The 17,405-nt window shown below is 55.7% G+C and overlaps 1 protein-coding gene across 18 annotated transcripts; it reads left to right on the plus strand.

Moving 5' to 3' along the window:
* The first annotated feature begins 2,381 nt into the window (after positions 1-2,381).
* LOC121159050 (tubulin beta-2B chain) lies at positions 2,382-5,276 on the plus strand. 18 transcript variants are annotated; one of them, XM_040984076.1, is made up of 6 exons: positions 2,382-2,534; positions 3,298-3,406; positions 3,662-3,772; positions 4,046-4,272; positions 4,417-4,743; positions 4,819-5,276. In XM_040984076.1, the coding sequence occupies exons 1-6, from the start codon at positions 2,478-2,480 to the stop codon at positions 5,104-5,106; spliced, it is 1,119 nt and encodes a 372-aa protein (XP_040840010.1). In that variant the 5' UTR covers positions 2,382-2,477; the 3' UTR covers positions 5,107-5,276. The 18 variants fall into 18 exon arrangements, with proteins under 18 accessions (XP_040840010.1, XP_040840012.1, XP_040840013.1 ...); XM_040984081.1 differs by lacking the exon at positions 4,417-4,743 and having other exon boundaries at positions 2,386-2,534; positions 4,046-4,136; position 4,241; positions 4,744-5,276; XM_040984078.1 differs by having other exon boundaries at positions 4,046-4,654; positions 5,000-5,276.
* Positions 5,277-17,405: the final 12,129 nt, after the last annotated feature.

A 17,405-nucleotide genomic window follows, 5' to 3' on the forward strand; every position in this document is an offset into this window, starting at 1 on the left:
GCAAGAGTAGCTTATTGTGGAAATCTAAACGCCCACAGGTCAGAATACCAGTGTGTATGTGTGTGTATGGGGAGGAGACATGCTTCTCCCTGGGGACAGGCACTGGGGACCCACCAAGAGCAGATCTGGGACTGAACGGGCTGCGATCCCCCAGGGACCTGTAGGCTATTGGAAGGATGACGTCTGGACTCACCCTATCCCCACTCCCTCGCCCAGAAAACGGAAGCCACGGTCCTGGCGTCTAAACCACCTCGAACACACGTTTTCACGCGGATGCTTTTTACAGCGCTGGCTCTGAAACTGTAAAGAAAGCCTCAGGCGAAAGACGGCTGGCGGCTCGGATTACCCCATGCTGGAGGGGCGTGTACACTCGCAGTGCCCAAGCAGCCTTCACCCTGTTCCTTCCAGGCCGGATAGGTCCGGCCAGAGCTGCTTCTTTGGGGCCGGGGCCCTCTCCCGCTCTCCGAGCTTTCCACCTGGACCTGGTCACCTTCCCCCAGGCGCAGGAAGACCGAAACCAGCCTTTCCCATGTGTGTGACCTTGGGAAATGCCGGTTCGGGGGAGCGGGTAGTAGGGGGAGGGTCTGCAGCTCTCTGATCTGGATTAGTAAGGAGGGAAACTCAGGGGCCAGAAGATCCCGCCACACCTGGGGCGGACCTGCCACTCCGCCCTAGGACCCGACAACACCGTAACTTAAGCGCCTGCAGCCGCGTCGGGACGAACTCTGCCGCCTCCACACTCCCACAGCTGAAGTCTAGGTTTCCCGGCTGCTGGGCTTTTGTTCTTGCTACTTCTCTTTGTATCTGAAACCCCCTCTCACTCCCCAGCAGGAAAGGGAGGCGATGACAGCTTGCTGCTGGTTGCCTGCGAGGAGCAGGGACGGGCTCACTCAACAGCTGTTGTTAGCTCTGTCCCACGGTAAGCACCGGGTCACTCCGGGCGGGCCGCTGTCGCCTGAGGGCTGAAAAAGGGGCCGTGTCCCCTGGCTGGACACCCGAGCCGGCTAGGGCGCGGCGCGCTGCCACCGCGAAATTGCAAGGGACCTGACCGCATAGCAAGCGTTTCTGCTACATTTGCCCTTATTATTCTCCAGCGCGCGCAAATGCGGCCTCCGGGCGGGCGCACACGCGTGCGCTCAGGTACACGCACGGGGAAAGGAACAAAGGGCTATGCGCTTCCCTCGAATTCTCGGGGACTGCGGATTTGCAGGGCGTGGGCGAGCGGGGAGAGTCCGGGTCCGCGCTCGCGCGCCCGGGCGCGCGCCTGCCGGGGTCTTGGGCGGCTTCGCCCTTTTGCAGGCGCGGCAGCTTCCAGAGTTCTCCATCCACACCATCGCCCAGAGCCCAGGGACTGACATCGGGTGGAAGCCGCGCTAGGGCGTGGGTTGTTCCCCTTCCCCACCCCTTGGGATCTACTACTCCCTTCCTTGACGATGGAAGAGTGTAACCCCGAGAAGGGCAGTGCCTGTGATTTGGGGTACACCCACACGCATTTGGGTTCCCTTTGTTCCGCCGGCCTCCCGCCCCGCAGTCCACGCGCGCTTGCGCCCGGCCACACCCACTCCATCACTGGTGAGGAACAAAAGCCAGTGGGCAAGGGCGCGGCTCTGGGTACCCTCAGGCCAGGAATTGCGGACTCCTGGGGAGGGTCCGGCGCGCCTGGCTTTGGAGGTCGCCCTGACCCGGCGGATTGCCGCAACCTGACAAGGAGCCAGTGGCTCGCTACCTGGACACTGCGACACTGCGGAGTGGGGCGCAGGGGTGGGGAGAGAGCAAGCGAGCGGGCCAGGCTAGGGGCGGCGCGGAGGGTGCGCTGGTGCTCTGGGCCGCAGGTGTCCCGGTTCACTTTCGGGACTCCAACGTCCGCGTCATACTCCGCTTCTTCTGGCTCTGACCTGTGGCGGAGGGAGCCGTAGCCCGTAGTGGCAACCGTGGGAGCTCTACCTCAACTTTCACAACTGCCTGCTCCCGGAGCACCTGCCCAAGCCCGCCCCGCCGTGCCGGCCGTCCCATCTCGCTGCCCCGTGCCCTCTTCGCAACCCCCTCTCAGCCGAGCACCCAGCTAGTTCGCTCCCCTCCCCCACCGCCCTGGACAATGCTCACTCCTTCCACCGCCCCCCTTCACCTCCCCACTCCCGGGGGCTCCCACCCGTCTCCAGGTCCGCATGCCCGAGCTGATTGGACGCACGCCGGTAGTCCAGCCCCTAGGCGGTCCCTCGGGCTCGGAGCATTACGTCAGCCTTGCCGGCAGAGCGCCAGAGCGAAGGGGACTGGGGGGGAGCTTTGGCTGGGGGCGCGGCCTGCGCCTGCCGCCCCACCCACCTGGCATAAAAGGCTGAGCCCGCCGGGGCCGGCTCTCTCAGCCAGTCGGTTCCCGAGTGCGATCCTGCTGAACGCGTTGTGGGCGTGGGAGAGGAGGACCGACACTCACCCGCCGGAGACGCAGACCGAGCCAGGAAGGAGCTAGCCAGGAAACCATGCGTGAGATCGTGCACATTCAGGCGGGCCAGTGCGGCAACCAGATCGGCGCCAAGGTCGGGCGCGCGCCGCCCGGGAACGGAGGGGCGGGGACCCGACGGGAACCTGCGGCTTGGGGTGTGGGAGTTGGAGCAGGGAAGGCCGGGAGCTCCCCGGGCGCGCACCCTCCGGGCCTCTTTGTGCGCCCTAGTCCGAGCACAGGCCCGGAGGCGACTTTCTGAGGGCGTGGTAGTGGGGCGGGGGGCCTCGCTCTCCATAATTGTTGCTGAAAGTCTTAAGCAATCGTCGCCACCCACCCTTTTCCTTCCCCCTTGGTCTCCGCCTGCTAGGCGCGCGTGCCTGGAGAAAGCAGCAGGTGTGGCTGGACAGCCATTTGGCCCCTTGGAGGGGCCGGGACGCGGGGAGAATTGATTTGACTCGCTGGAATCGTAGTTGGGCGAGAGGGGAGGGCCGAGCGCAATTGTCTCACCACGGCGGGACGTGCTTTGCCTGTAAAACCACCTCGGGCGGCCCCGGTCCGCTCCTTCGGGCAGGGTCCTTGCTTTCAGCTCCGGTGTGGCGAGCTCCTGCAAGCCCCCATCTCCGCCAGCGTGACGCTCTGTGCCCCGGGCTGTAATCGGTTCATCCCACCCCCACCCCAGGACCGGGACCTTCAGTCACAACAGCTGCGGGTCTGGGGCCACGCCCAGCCTCAGCTTTCTACCCCTACAAAATACAAGCCCTAGCGGGTTCCTCCCGCAGTGGGTGTTCTTGAGGCTTTTTTCATTGTTCGTAGCTGTAGAGCTGCTGCTTGGCTAAACACAACCTCTTTCTGTCTAGTTCTGGGAGGTGATCAGCGATGAGCACGGGATCGACCCCACTGGCAGTTACCATGGAGACAGCGATTTGCAGCTGGAGAGGATCAACGTGTACTACAACGAAGCCACAGGTAATAGCAGGCAACCTCCCCCAAACCCTTCAAGCCCTCCCACCTGTCCTAGCCTTAACCCCGCCGCAGGGGCGTGGCCCAGCCAGTCTAGGCTCTCCAACCTTTCCCTGGCAAGATCCTGTGCCAGCCAAGCCCCTGAAGAACCCAGCAGGTGCCTGTCTTTGTTTAGGGCAATAATGACATTGCCGCAGTGACAGTTTGCACAGAGCGCTTCCCAGCCCACCCTACCTCTAATACGGCTCTGGTTCCCTGCAGGCAACAAGTACGTACCTCGGGCCATCCTGGTGGACCTGGAGCCTGGCACCATGGACTCGGTGAGGTCGGGACCCTTCGGCCAGATCTTCAGGCCCGACAACTTCGTGTTTGGTGAGTGCCTGGTGGGCGTGTCTGCTGGCAGGAAGGAGGCTAGAGGTAGTGGGGTGGGACACGGGCAGCACAGCTGAGCCCACAAAGAGAAGTGCTGACAGCCACGTATGGCCTTCTCTATCTATGACCAAGTATTAGAGCATCTGGTAATTTGGGTGATGACCTGAAATAATTCCTAATCCAAGCACCGATTCACCGATGTCTAGTCCACTAGGGAGGTTAGGAAAGGTTTGTCCATCATCAGTGACTTAGGGCGTTTCCTTTCCTCCCCAGGCCAGAGTGGTGCCGGGAACAACTGGGCCAAAGGCCACTACACAGAGGGGGCCGAGCTGGTGGACTCGGTGCTGGACGTGGTGCGGAAGGAGTCGGAGAGCTGTGACTGTCTCCAGGGCTTCCAGCTGACCCACTCGCTGGGAGGCGGCACCGGCTCAGGCATGGGCACCCTGCTCATCAGCAAGATCCGCGAAGAGTACCCCGACCGCATCATGAACACCTTCAGCGTCATGCCCTCGCCCAAGGTGTCCGACACCGTGGTGGAGCCCTACAACGCCACGCTGTCCGTGCACCAGCTGGTGGAGAACACGGATGAGACCTACTGCATCGACAATGAGGCCCTGTATGACATCTGCTTCCGCACACTCAAGCTGACCACACCCACCTACGGGGACCTCAACCACCTGGTGTCTGCCACCATGAGCGGGGTCACCACCTGCCTGCGCTTCCCCGGCCAGCTCAACGCTGACCTGCGCAAACTGGCCGTGAACATGGTGCCCTTCCCGCGCCTGCACTTCTTCATGCCGGGCTTCGCGCCCCTCACCAGCCGGGGCAGCCAGCAGTACCGCGCGCTGACCGTGCCCGAGCTCACCCAGCAGATGTTCGACTCCAAGAACATGATGGCCGCCTGCGACCCGCGCCACGGCCGCTACCTGACCGTGGCTGCCATCTTCCGCGGCCGCATGTCCATGAAGGAGGTGGACGAGCAGATGCTGAACGTGCAGAACAAGAACAGCAGCTACTTCGTGGAGTGGATCCCCAACAACGTCAAGACGGCCGTGTGCGACATCCCGCCGCGGGGGCTCAAGATGTCGGCCACCTTCATCGGCAACAGCACGGCCATCCAGGAGCTGTTCAAGCGCATCTCGGAGCAGTTCACGGCCATGTTCCGGCGCAAGGCCTTCCTGCACTGGTACACGGGCGAGGGCATGGACGAGATGGAGTTCACCGAGGCCGAGAGCAACATGAACGACCTGGTGTCCGAGTACCAGCAGTACCAGGACGCCACGGCGGACGAGCAGGGCGAGTTCGAGGAGGAGGAGGGTGAGGACGAGGCCTAGGTCTGGGTGGCTGCAGGCTGGGCCGCCCTATCTGGATCTCTGGTGCTGTTCACAGTTGCCTGTCACTGTCCCACCCCGCCCCACCCCCTTTTTTTTGTAATATGTAACCTTTGAGCTCTTTGAACTACTGTTCTAGTGACTAAAAATCTCATAAACGTTTTGTGTTCTCATTGTGTCTTCTCTTGTTACTCTTGCTAAACATTGGAGACATTGTGTTCAGTTCTGCTTTTTCAGGAAGTAACAGGCCCAGTGGAGACAGCCACAGCCCTGAAGGATCAGCATTGCCGTGGTACCTACTGGAAAGCTGGATAAGAATTCATAGGTGAATCATGCTATGCCCCGATTTCTTTGTAGTGTAGTGGATTCTCGTAGGGACTGCCTGCACAGAAAGCAACTCTCGCAAGAAAATGGAAAGGTGGTGTTCCTGCTTTCCTGCCGTTTTGCTTCGCAGTTATCCCCCTCTGCAACTTTTCCCAGGGCAGCAAAACTTTTGAGATGCACAGAGCGATGCTCCCACACACCTGCAGGCATGCAGCCGGGGTGCTAATGAGTCCTTGGCTGCTTCAGCCTGGCCTCTGACAATGCAATGGATAATTTCATGCACATGAAGGTGGCTCACCTGTACGTTTCTGTCCAAGGAATTGACTGTCACTTGGTCCATGAACAACTGGTTCATGAAGTCACTTGCACTGAGGTGCAGCCATAGGAGTGGGGATGGTTAACAGGCTCGTGTGGAATGGTCGTACCTGTACCACGCCACAAACTGAGCACTCATAGGAAGTTCCATCTTCTGGAGTGTTAGTGAGTTGGGTAAGCCGCGAGCATTGTCAGCTGGACTTTAACCTAAGCCACACTGGATTTGAGTGCAGCCACTAGAGTAGGTATGGGGTTTCAAGTCAACAAGAAAGTAAGACCCTAAAATCTGACATTTTCTGAGTTTTTCTCAAGTGTTAAAGATGAGTACAGATGAGTTCTGTGTTAAAGAGGTTAAAGATATATTTGAGAAGAGGTTCCAAGGAGAACAAGTTCATTCTCCCACACAGTTCCCATCAATGGAAAAGGGCAGTGTTCACTATAAAAACTGGACCAAAGGCTAGATCCAGACGGGGCCATTGACCGGCACTTGAGTTCCAGTCTGTACTCCACTGTCATCCTGCAGGTGATGTTCCTGCTGGATGGGTGGAAAGCTTCCCACAACCCAGCTGAGGGATGGCACTGGTCTCAAATGCCCTGAGCACTGGGGCAGCTAAGTGCCTGGTTGGCACAGTGGGTACCCAACCTAACAGGCATGTACCTGGGGCCTAATGCAGTCCTGAAAAGTTCGCCAAGGAGATGCACTGACATCACGAGTTTCTATGACATCATCATTACACCACGGGATTCTGCAGTGGGGGCGGTGGCTGTGGGGAGTAGCTGATGGCAGTGGTAGCAGAGGCTGTAGAGGTGAGTTTTATTCCTCTGTGTGGAGGAGAATCCTCCCTTCTGGATGCATTGCAAGACCCACTCAGGTTTCAGGAGTTGGGATTGGAGAGAGGGCTGTGGCAGAGCATCAGTGTGAGGTCATCCTTAGCATCTATAAGGCGCTCTACCCCACCTCCGGCAGGCCCCAAGATGAAACAGTTCTCACTTCATCTCTGCAAGTCTGCAAGCCAGTGATTAGAAATTCTGTCATCCTCAGAGCTGATCTCTGGCTGTGTGAGGGATGAGAGACGCAGCTCGAATCCCACCCCACTCTGCAGAGAGCAGGTGGAGAGCAGGTGGTAGAGGGTCTTTACCAGCACCTCACCCAGGCCCCACGGGACGCAAAGCCGCACGACGGTGTGATGCAGAAAGGAGAAGGGAAATTCATCTGAGCAAGTCTGAAGGTGTGTTCTGGGGGACAGCTGACTTTCCTGGATGGGCTGGTCACAGCACCAGGCCTCGGGCCAGCGGGCGGAGCTGAAGTTCCCCCCCCCCCCAACGTCCATCAAACATACTGAACATTCCCGTTCTGGACTGCCAGCTTTTGTACACACCCATTTTAGTGATGTCACGTGTACACTGGGCAAAGCCACTGGCTGCTTCCCATGAGCAACCAATGCCCTGTTAGGATGTGTGCCATGGCATGGCACCTTAAGCTTCCACCTGCACTGGCAACATTTCACATGGGCATGTTCAAGTCCTGGCTGCTCCCATTCTAATCTAGCTCCCTGTGAATGTGCCTGGGAAGGTGGTGCAGGTACCTCGGCTAACCCACAAATCACTCCTGCTTTCCCACCAGCCCAGCTCTGGCCGCTGCAGTTACTTGGAGAGTGAGCCAGTGAATGGAAGATCTCTCTTCCCACTCTTCTCTGGCTCTGCCTTTCCAATAAAAAACAAGTCTTTTTAAAAAATGTCCTGTCATGGTGAGGTCATGCATTTATAAATGTGCCTTATAGTCGCTCATTTACTTGACAACGCATTCATTCATGCCTCGGCTCCTGAACCCAGCCCCGCTCAGCCTACTCTTGTTACACCTGCCAGCCCACACATCCCAAGGGAGCTTTCCTCCATGCAGTTTATTCTGTCAGGATGCTTCACTCTTTCTCCTTTTGAATCGGAATACAATTCACACACCACAAAACCCCTCTTACAGAGAAGGCAAGCCAGTGGGCTATAGCCATCAGCACCATAATGTCAGAAGATTTTTCTCAGAAATGTCACCTGCCCAGGGGTGGCCCTATTTCCTGTTCTTCCTGGCAACCACTTCATTGTGACTGTTTTTACTTAGCACAATGCGAATGTCGGGTTGCCTTTTTTTAGTAAGAGCTACAGAGAGGGAGATCTTCCATCTACCAGTTCACTCCCCAGATGGCCGTAGCAGCAAGGGCTGGGTCAGGCCTGCTTTTCCCAGGCCCTTAACAGGGAGCTAGATCAGAAGTGGAGCAGCTGGGACACCAACAGTATCATATGGGATACAGGCGGATTGCATGCCGTGGCACAGTGCCTGACTAACAGTGGTTTTGTTTTTATTTTTATTGGGAAGGCGGATATTCAGAGAGGAGGAGAGATGGAGAGGAAGAACTTCTGTCCAATGGCTCACTCCCCAAGTGGCAGCAATGGCTGTAGCTGAGCCAGTCCAAAGCGAGGAGCCAGGAGCTTCCTCCCTCCCAGTCTCCCATGTGGTCCCAAGGCTTTGGGCCGTCCTCCACTCATTCCAAGGCCACAAGCAGGGAGCTGGATGGGAAACGGGGTTGCTGGAATTAGAACCAATGCCCATATGGGATTCTGGAGCATTCAAGGTGAGGACTTTAGCTGCTAGGCCACGGCGCCAGGCCATCATTTATAACTTTTCAAAACAAAAAGGCATGTATTTATTGATGTGAAAGGCGGAGTGACACACACAGAGGGAGACAAGAGGGATCGTCTGTTTACTGGTTCATTCCCTCAGTGGCCGTCCCATGCCGCTCAGCACTTGGCCAGGCCAAAGTGGGGGGCCCAGAACTCCATCCAGGTCTCCCACGTGGGTGGCAGACACACAAGGTCTTCAGCCAGCACCTGCCGGCTCTCTGGTGCATTCGTAGGAAGCTGGATCATGAGCCCGCAGGATTTGATCCCAGGCCCTCCAGTATGGGATAGGAGTGCCCCTCCCGCCCAGAGCAGCAGCAGCTTAACTCCGTGTACCACCATGGAATTTGAAGTGTGTTAGTTTGTGGGCAAGGAGGTATATGAGAAAACAACGGTCAGGGGGGTTTAAAACCATGGTCCCCACACCACTCCTTCCACACAGTCCAGAATCACCTCTGAAATTGTCTCTTCTGACCAACCTGCTCCTGTTCCACTCTGCTCAAGCACCAGCCAGCACAGCGATTGCCGGGGAGCTGTCCTGTGCGTGGCGCTCATGCACGCACCCCAGCCTTAGAGGAGTTCCTAAGACAATGACAGGCATTAAGCTCCAAGGGGCTGTGGAGCCGGCTGCAAAGCACAGATGTGAGGCCAGCTTGGTCTCATTGGCTTGGGCTCAGGGAGATGTTCCTGCAGGAAACATCTTCTAGATGCCCCTTGCCTGAACTAGAAGTTCTAGTGGGATTTGCCCAGTGATGAGGACCAAGGTTCTTGGAGGCAGCTGGGCAGAACTCTCTGGCAGCCAAGAGGTTTGACTAAAGGAGAACGCAGAGTTGGGGCTGTTCTGCTCTGAAGGGTGCAGGCCACTCCCCAGCAGCATTCCCAGGCACTGGCCGTCTTTCCCTAGCAATGTCGGCCGGTGCTTGGGAGAGGTCAGTGAGGCTGTTCCTGCCTTGGCGCACAGTCTGCCTCTCCTCCCAGCAGGCATGCCAGCTGAAGGCTCTCTCTCCCTGCTGCTGAAGGAGGAGGCTGCAGGGGGCTTGGGATTCTTGCTATGTGACGTCCAACCCCATCCCTTGGCCACCCCATGTCCCTGTGTCGCTCTGTCAAAGGCTGGCTTCCTCACCCGGCAGTTCCCACAGCCAGGCCGCTTTGTCAGGATGCTGCCACCAAAGCCACGGGAGCTGAGTGCTGAAGGAGGCCAGCCACCGTGTGCCCGGCTCCCATCTGCAGCAGCGTTGGCATTGCAGGCACCGCTGCCTGTGTCTGACGTCCACCTGGGAGAGCAGTGGCTTCTCCTCTTGAATCTGTGTTCAGTCACACGAGGCTTCAACCGAAAACTTTGTAAACACGTAGGACACAAGATATGGTCCTGTTGGGCACCTGCAGTAGCATAGGTTTCCCACAGGCTGGAGGCTCAAAAATCTACTTGGGGGCCAGAGCTTTGGTTCCCTTTGCTAATCCCCCCCTCAGGCTGTGGGATCCCCTATGGGCGCCAGTTTGAGTCTTGGCTACTCCACTTCCTATCCAGCTCTCTTCCTGTGGCCTGGGAAAGCAGTCAGGATGGCCGAAAGACTTGGAACCCTGCACCTGTGTGGGAGACCTGGAAGAAGCTCCCGGCTCCTGGCTTTGGATCAGCTCAGCTCTGGCCATTATAACCATTTGAGGAGTCAACTAGCAGATGGAGGATCTTTCTCTCTGTAAATCTGCCTTTCCAATAGAAATAAATAAGCTTTTTTTTAAAAGATTTATTTATTTTTATTACAAAGTCAGATATACAGAGAGGAGGAGAGACAGAGAGGAAGATCTTCCGTCCGAGGGTTCACTCCCCAAGTGAGCGCAACGGCCGATGCTATGCCGGTCCAAAGCCAGGAGCCAGAAACTTCTTCCGGGTATCCCGCAAGGGTGCAGGGTCCCAAGGCTTTGGGCCGTCCTCAACTGCTTTCCCAGGCCACAAGCAGGAAGCTGGATAGGAAGTGGAGCTGCTGGGATTAGAACCGGTGCCCATATGGGATCCCGTTGCTTTCATGACAAGGACTTTAGCTGCTAGGCCACGCTGCCGGGCCCAGAAATAAATAAGCTCTTAAAAAAAGAAGAAAAAGAAACTTGAGAGGAGGGGGCGGAAGAACAGGGAGGAATTCGGCCCCAGGCTCTCTGCTGTGTCAGCCCCGCCAGGGGCACTTAGCAGGACTGTGCTAGCGGGAGTCAGAGCCTGAAGGTGGTGCGGGAAGAGGAAGAGGAGGAGTTACTGACCGAGGGTAAAGGGTTTAGCCTGCTCCACTACCTCTCGCCCCCGCCTTCTGGCTGCCTGCCCCCTCTTGTCTCCAGCCTAACCGCCTTAGTTTAAGTCCAGGTCTCGCAGATGTGTCTGTGGGAGCAACCACTTCCTTTTTCCTCCCCACCCTGTCCATGCAGAGTCCCTAGCCAGAGAGCCACAGACTGCGGGGGCGAGGGAGGGCGCTGGACCGGCACAGGCTTCCCCCCTCCTCTCGCCCCGTGGGTGTGCATGGCCTTGGACCGGCCCATGGGTTCAGTTTGGCTCCCTGGGCCACAGGTCAGGAGGGCACTTCCTCGTGTACATATTCAACATTGGGCCTTGGGGGTGTATGACTCAGTTTTTGGCTAGTGCAACTAAAATACACAACAGAAGGGACCTGCGCAGTGGAATAGCACGTTAATCCTCCACCTGAGGTAAAGGCATCCCATAGGGGCACAGGTTCTAGTCCCAGCTGCTCCACTTCCCATCCAGCTCTCTGCTTATGGCCTGTGAAAGCAGTGGAGGATAGGCCAAGTGCAGCCTCCTGCACCCACATGGGAACCTAGAAGAAGCTCCTGGCTCCTCACTTCAGACCAGCATGGCCATTTGGGGAATGAGCCAGCAGATGTCTTTGTCTCTTGGTTTCTCTCTCTTACCCACCTCCCCGTTTAGCACCTGGAAAAGCAGTGGAGGATGGCCCTTAGGTCCTTGGAACCCTGCACTCATGTGGCAGACCTGGGAGAATCTTCTGGCTTCTGGCATTAGCTTGGCTTAGCCATGACCTTTGCAGCTGTTTGGTGAGTAATCCAACAGATGGAAGACCCCTCTGTCCGTTTCCCCTTTGTCGCTGTCCTGCAGCGATGGACTTGGTGCACGGAGCCGATAATAACACGCGTGGACCCTGACTGGTGGTCAAAGCCAAAGTTTATTAGTGGCATCAGACTTAATACACTGAGGGTCCTATGGGATAAGGGAGGAGGTATTGAGCTCATCAACAAACCCAGTAACAGTTTCTATGTTTTTGTTTGGAACGCCTTTTGTCTTGTATATCCCACCAAGTGTTCTCACACACATACTGTCCACTCAGCTGTTCTTATACAAATGGTATCCAATCAGGTATACAAAAGGTGGCCATTCGGTTGTTCTCATGCAAATATTATCCAATCAGCTGTAATCCTGTGCTCGCTGACCTTCTAGGGTCACAATGTCCTCCTACACCCCTTCTCTCTGTAAATCTGCCTTTCAAATAATAAAAGTAAAAATATTTTTTAAATGTATAGTTTTTAAAAAGTTTTGTTTAATTGAAACCGAGCGACCAAGCTAGGGATTCTCTGTATGCTGTTTCCCTCCCCACCTGGCTGCAACAACGAGGGTTGGGTCAGGCCAGAGCGCGCAGGGAGCCGAGGACTGCGCGTAGGCCACCAGCACGGGGTTTACGGACCCACGCACGGCAGTCGTCATCTGCAGCTGTACAGGCGTATCAGCAGGAGGGTGGACCAGCAGTCGGGACAGGACCTGGTCTGAAGTGCTCCTATCCGGGAAGTGGCTATCCGTCACAAGGGCTGGTTCCCCCTGCTGCACCACACTGCCTGCCATTTGTTTTTGTTTGTTTGCTTGTGACTTACTGTATGAGGAATTTATTTTATTTTATTTTTAAATACATAACATACAATATATAACATAATATATTATATAATGTGCATATATTTATTTTCAAGGCATTCGCTTTGCTTCTGGATCCTCTGAGTGGTTCCCATTCATTTTTTAGCTCAGTCCATTTTCTGTGACTATAACAAAATGCCTGAGGCTGAGTACTTTGTAAAAAAAATATAAAAGTTTATTTAGCTCAGTTTGCTTAGTTTTAGGGGCTGGAAGTCTGAGATAGGATGGGATAGCCTCACCAGTGTACTATGTGGGCATCGGGATGGTAGTATGAGAGAGACAGAGACAGAGAGACAGAGAGAGAGAGATCACATGACCAGAATCACAGGAGTGACCAGGGACCTGATTTGCTGTTTCTCCCAACGGCCTGCTCTCAAAAGAGCTTCCCCTCCCCTCCTGGCCAGCAATGACCTTGTCCAAGCGGACGCGCTCATGACCTGACTGCTCTCCCAGGTTCCACAGCCGGGGACTAAGCTTCTGAGCACACAAGCATCTCTGCTAAGCCTTTGAACCATAACCAAACCCCGGCACCCAACAACACACAAGAGGAGGAAAGAACTCTTTGGCTAAAGGTTCCGTCCAGTGCTCAGAGCTCACATGACACACCACAGACAGCTCTCCACCTTCACGCTGTGCTGCTTGGGCACGTTGCACAACCTCTCTGGGTTGTCCTTTCTCTGAATCATGGAACGCTCGCCACGTCTGCCTCCTTAGCTTGAACACAGGTGGGCAGCAGGTCTGTAGCGGTGCCTGGCACGGACATCAGCTACTGTCGCAACTGAGCACATGACAGTGCAGGTGGCATGGAAAGATTCCCAGCTCCCTGCTCACCCCTCCACCAGGACCCAGGGCCAAGGGCAGAGGGCAAACAAACAGCAATGCCTTGCACCCCGGGGAATGAGCGATGGGGCATGAGTCACAGCCTTGGGGCTCTCCCCCTGCAACCCCCTCCCCCCAGTGTTAGACTGAATCCCCGGAAACCGATGGGGGATTTGAAGACAAGCCTAGGTTCCTATCAGTGTGGATCTGATTGTAGGCTCAGTCTGCCGAGATCAGGCAGATCGGGGCTTTTCACTTCTCAAGGAAGGCTTTTCTCACTGCCCTCCTGGCCCCTCTCCCTCCTCTCTGCTTGTACACAGTCCCCTTTCTCCCCATTACTCAGCTGCCACCGCCTACTCGGCACCTGGGGATCTCATCAAAATGCAGATTCTGACTCAGAGGGGCTGGGCTGCACCAGGGCTGGACAAGTTAAGCTTCTTCGCTTCCTCGCCAGTGCCAGCTGTGGCCAGCTGCCTGCCACCCCTGACTGTGGCATGAAGCTCCGGGTGGCCCCAGGAGGCATCCTTGCCCTCGTAAACATGAACATGGAGGCGCGTGCAACAAAGCTGGCATGCAGTTTCCCAGGAGGAGAAGTTTCTGAACTGGCACCACTGCAAGCCCATGAACTTTCTATCCCTTTCTTTGCTTTTTCTCACCCATTTCATGACAGATGCCATACATGGAAAAAACAGTTCCAATCTGTGCTTTGTGCTGTAGCCAGGGTGGGGATGGCCCAGTTATCGCTACAGGGAGTGAGAGCAGGGGAGGGTGGTGGAGAGACGTTCTACCCAACTGGCTCACTCTCAGACGCCTGCAATAGCCAGGCTTGGGCAGGCTGAAGCCAGGAGTTTTAACGCATCTGAGGAGGGGCCCCTGGCCACCTCATCGAGCACCTGTCCCCTTCAAGGTGAAGGACACCTCCCTTCCGGGGAGTCTTTTTGGAACCTGGATGGATTTCCTGTGCACCCCCCAACTCTGGCAGTCTGACAATAGGAACCCTGTCTGCTTTGGTCTCCACTGACCTTTAGCTCTCCCAAGCATAGGGCGATGCCACAGCCATTTTTTCCAGCTGGGAGGGCCTTCGGCCTGCTGGTTTTCCCATCTTGCATGCCCGTGGTCTTGACCTGCGTCCAAGCCATTAGCTTTGGCTCGGCAGCAGCTGGCCAAGGGCTGGGTTACGAGATGGCTGAGGAATGATGAGAGTTCCAGGCTGACTGTGTCTCATCTGTGCCATGTGGCATTTTACAGCACAGCTGCTGGGATACAATCCATGCAAACCCCATCAGTGTGCGAGGGGAGGCGACCATGGACACAGCGCATGTGTTGCCAATGCCTGCCAAAACCCTGTCACCCTCACACATGAGGGGCGCCGGGGGACCCTAGACCTGTGTCCAGCTCGGCCAACCCACAGCTGTGGATACAACGCCCTGAAGAGGCAGCCCATGCTCTTCTCACTTCTCAAGCTAGGTTAGGTCTATCTTGCCATTTTCCGTTTTGACACAGTCACGACCCGTTCACTTGTACATCATTGAATCACTCAGAGGCCGTTCCTCGTTATGAGAGAAGGACTTTTGGAAAAAGAGCTGATTTTCTTTTCTTTTTAAGAGCTGTTTTTCTTACTGCACACTCAAGAGCACAAACACCCTTCAAAGGCCACATACACACCAACACCCAGCCACACAGAACAGCCATTGTTCTATGCTGTAAAAATAGAAGCAGCAAAAATGTAACATGAATGCAGCTTTCCAGTACAAACGGGTAGATTTCCGGAAAACTCTCTTATTAGGGTCATGGTTATGAATGTGCGGTGTGACTTCAGTGGCTATGGGTGGACCGACCAAGGCCAGGAGCCAGGAACTCCACCAAGGGCTCCTATGTGGGTGCAGGGCCCCAGGCACATGAGCCATCTTCCACTGCTTGCCCAAGTATGTTAGCAGGGAGCTGGAATAGAAGCAGAGACTCAAACAGGGCCAGCTCAATGGCTCAACTGGTTAATCCTTCACCTTCAAGTATTGGCATCTCATATGGGTGCCACTTCATGTCCAGACAGCTCTGCTTCCCATCCAGCTCCCTGCCTGTGGCCTAGGAAAGCAGTAGAGGATGGCCCAAATCCTTGGAACCCTACACCCGCATAGAAGACCCAGAAGAGGCTCCAGGCTCCTGGCTTCAGATCAGCTCTGGCCATTGTGGTCAGATCTTTTTCTCTGTCTGGCCCAAGTGCTTGGATCCTATGCAAGATCTTGTGGGAGACTCAGAAGAAACTCCTGGCTCCTGGCTTTGAATGGCCCCAGCACCAGCTATTGCAGCCACCTAGGAAATGAATTAAAGAATGGAAGATCTCTCTGTCTCTCTAATCCTGCTTTTCCAATAAATACTCCTTTGGTAAAGAAAAAGAATGACTTGAACGCTACTGGTAGCAATGGAAGGGTGTCCTTCACTGCTTCAGTACACCTGACCGGCGTCTCACCTGCTGGGCCACAGCCGTTCTGCCCCTCTGCTCTCTTTCCCTTCCCCATGCCTCTCCCCCACGCCCTCATCGCAAACACTTTGGCAGTCACGCTATGTGGACAAAAGCCAAGGAAACTGCCAGTGGCTCTGATGTGACCCATTGGGCGGTAGCATGGTTCAAGGCTGCCTTTGGACGCTCGGGGCTGCCACCCCACTGAACAGAGACCTGGGGCGTCTACACACAGGAAACCCACTTTCTGCTGTTCTGAAGGCCAGGCACGCCAGGGTTAGAATGCCCTCGGAAGGCCTGCAGGTGCTCAAGTGGCAGAAGGTCAGTGGAAGACTCCTGGGGACGTCTTTTACAAGGGCACCGATCCCATTCATGAGGGTGCCACCATTGTGACCCAACTGTCCCGCACATACTAACACCTTCACCTATGGAGTCGGATGTCAGCAGGAACAACATCCAGGCTGTAGCACAATGTGGTGGCTTGCCCAGGGTCGTCTGGTGATGAAGGACAGCAGATAAGAAGGGCTGGAGATTGGAGCAAACAGATGAGCCAGTTCAACCGATGTCCCCAGGTTAGCTGTGGATCACGCTGGCAGGCAGCACTTGGCTGGCACAGTCCAGCTGATGCTGCATCCACAGAACATGCCTACCTATGGCTCCCAGGGAGGCCAAGTTCAGCAACAAGTTGAAACCCAAGCCTGAAGCTCAAGGTGGACAGAGCAGTGATTATGCAACATGGAGGAAGAGGCCCAAGGGAGGAGATGGCCACACCACCATCACCCCACAGAGCTGGTCACTGGCAGAGCGGGGGGCCTGACCGCTCGCTCCCTCATGCCTCTGAGGACCACCGGGCCAAAGGCTGCCGCACACTTGAGTCTAAACCATGGGACTGGGCAGAAACTCCAAATGTGATTGGAATAAAAGTCAGATTCCAGGTCAAGTCGACGTGAGGCAGGCTGTGCAGAGGACAGGGCAGCTGGCTGTCTTGGCTGAAGTCTCCAGGTGCCGCAAACACCGGTGAGCTGCTGGCAAGCGGAGGCGTGCACTGTCGACTCCTTCCCCAGCAGTAGCCCTCCTGCTGGCCTGCCAGCGGCTGTGGTGGTCCTGGGGTTGCTGAGGGGTCTGTCAGCTCTTAAAATGTGTTTGAGATCCTGTTTGCAGGACACATGTGCCTCAGCTCTGAGCTTGATTTGCCTGTTCTTCCATTTTCCATGTTTAAATGCACCCTCCTACCCCGGTTCACTGTTTCCAGTGTTCTGTAGGACGTTGTGATTCTCAGGACGACAGCGAACACAGGATAACAGAACAACTGATTGGATACCATTTGTGCAACTGATGGAATGTACGAAACAAAAAGATAGTTTCAAACACTTGACAGGTTCCGTAGGAAGGTTTAGCCTACGTGAGCCTCAGTCTGTAAAAGTCTGATGCTCTTGATAAACTTCAGCTAGCTCACCAACACGGCAGTCCACGCTCCGAGCACCAAGTCCATCATGCAGGACAGTGAGCAGTGTTCATTAAGTCTTTCTGCAGAGAGCTGATTTTCACATCTCCTCAGCCTGAAGAACCTCCCCAAACGTTGTCTGTCACGCTGATGTCTTAGTGACAAACTCACTTGTCTTCATTTCTGAACCTTCATTTTTTGGAGACGACCGGGACGGGGCTTGGGAGTGTAGGTTTGCTCTCCTTCCGAAGCACCAGGCAGCATTCCACAATCTCCTGGTTCCTTCCTTCTTTCATTCCTCTTTCCCTGTGGATCTGTATTCCTGGGATTCGGTTGTGGTTGTGTTTGCGGGGCTC

The sequence above is a fragment of the Ochotona curzoniae genome, unplaced genomic scaffold, assembly GCF_017591425.1.
Source record: "Ochotona curzoniae isolate NIBS_2020 unplaced genomic scaffold, NIBS_Ocur_1.0 contig_4064, whole genome shotgun sequence".
NCBI lineage: Eukaryota > Metazoa > Chordata > Mammalia > Lagomorpha > Ochotonidae > Ochotona > Ochotona curzoniae.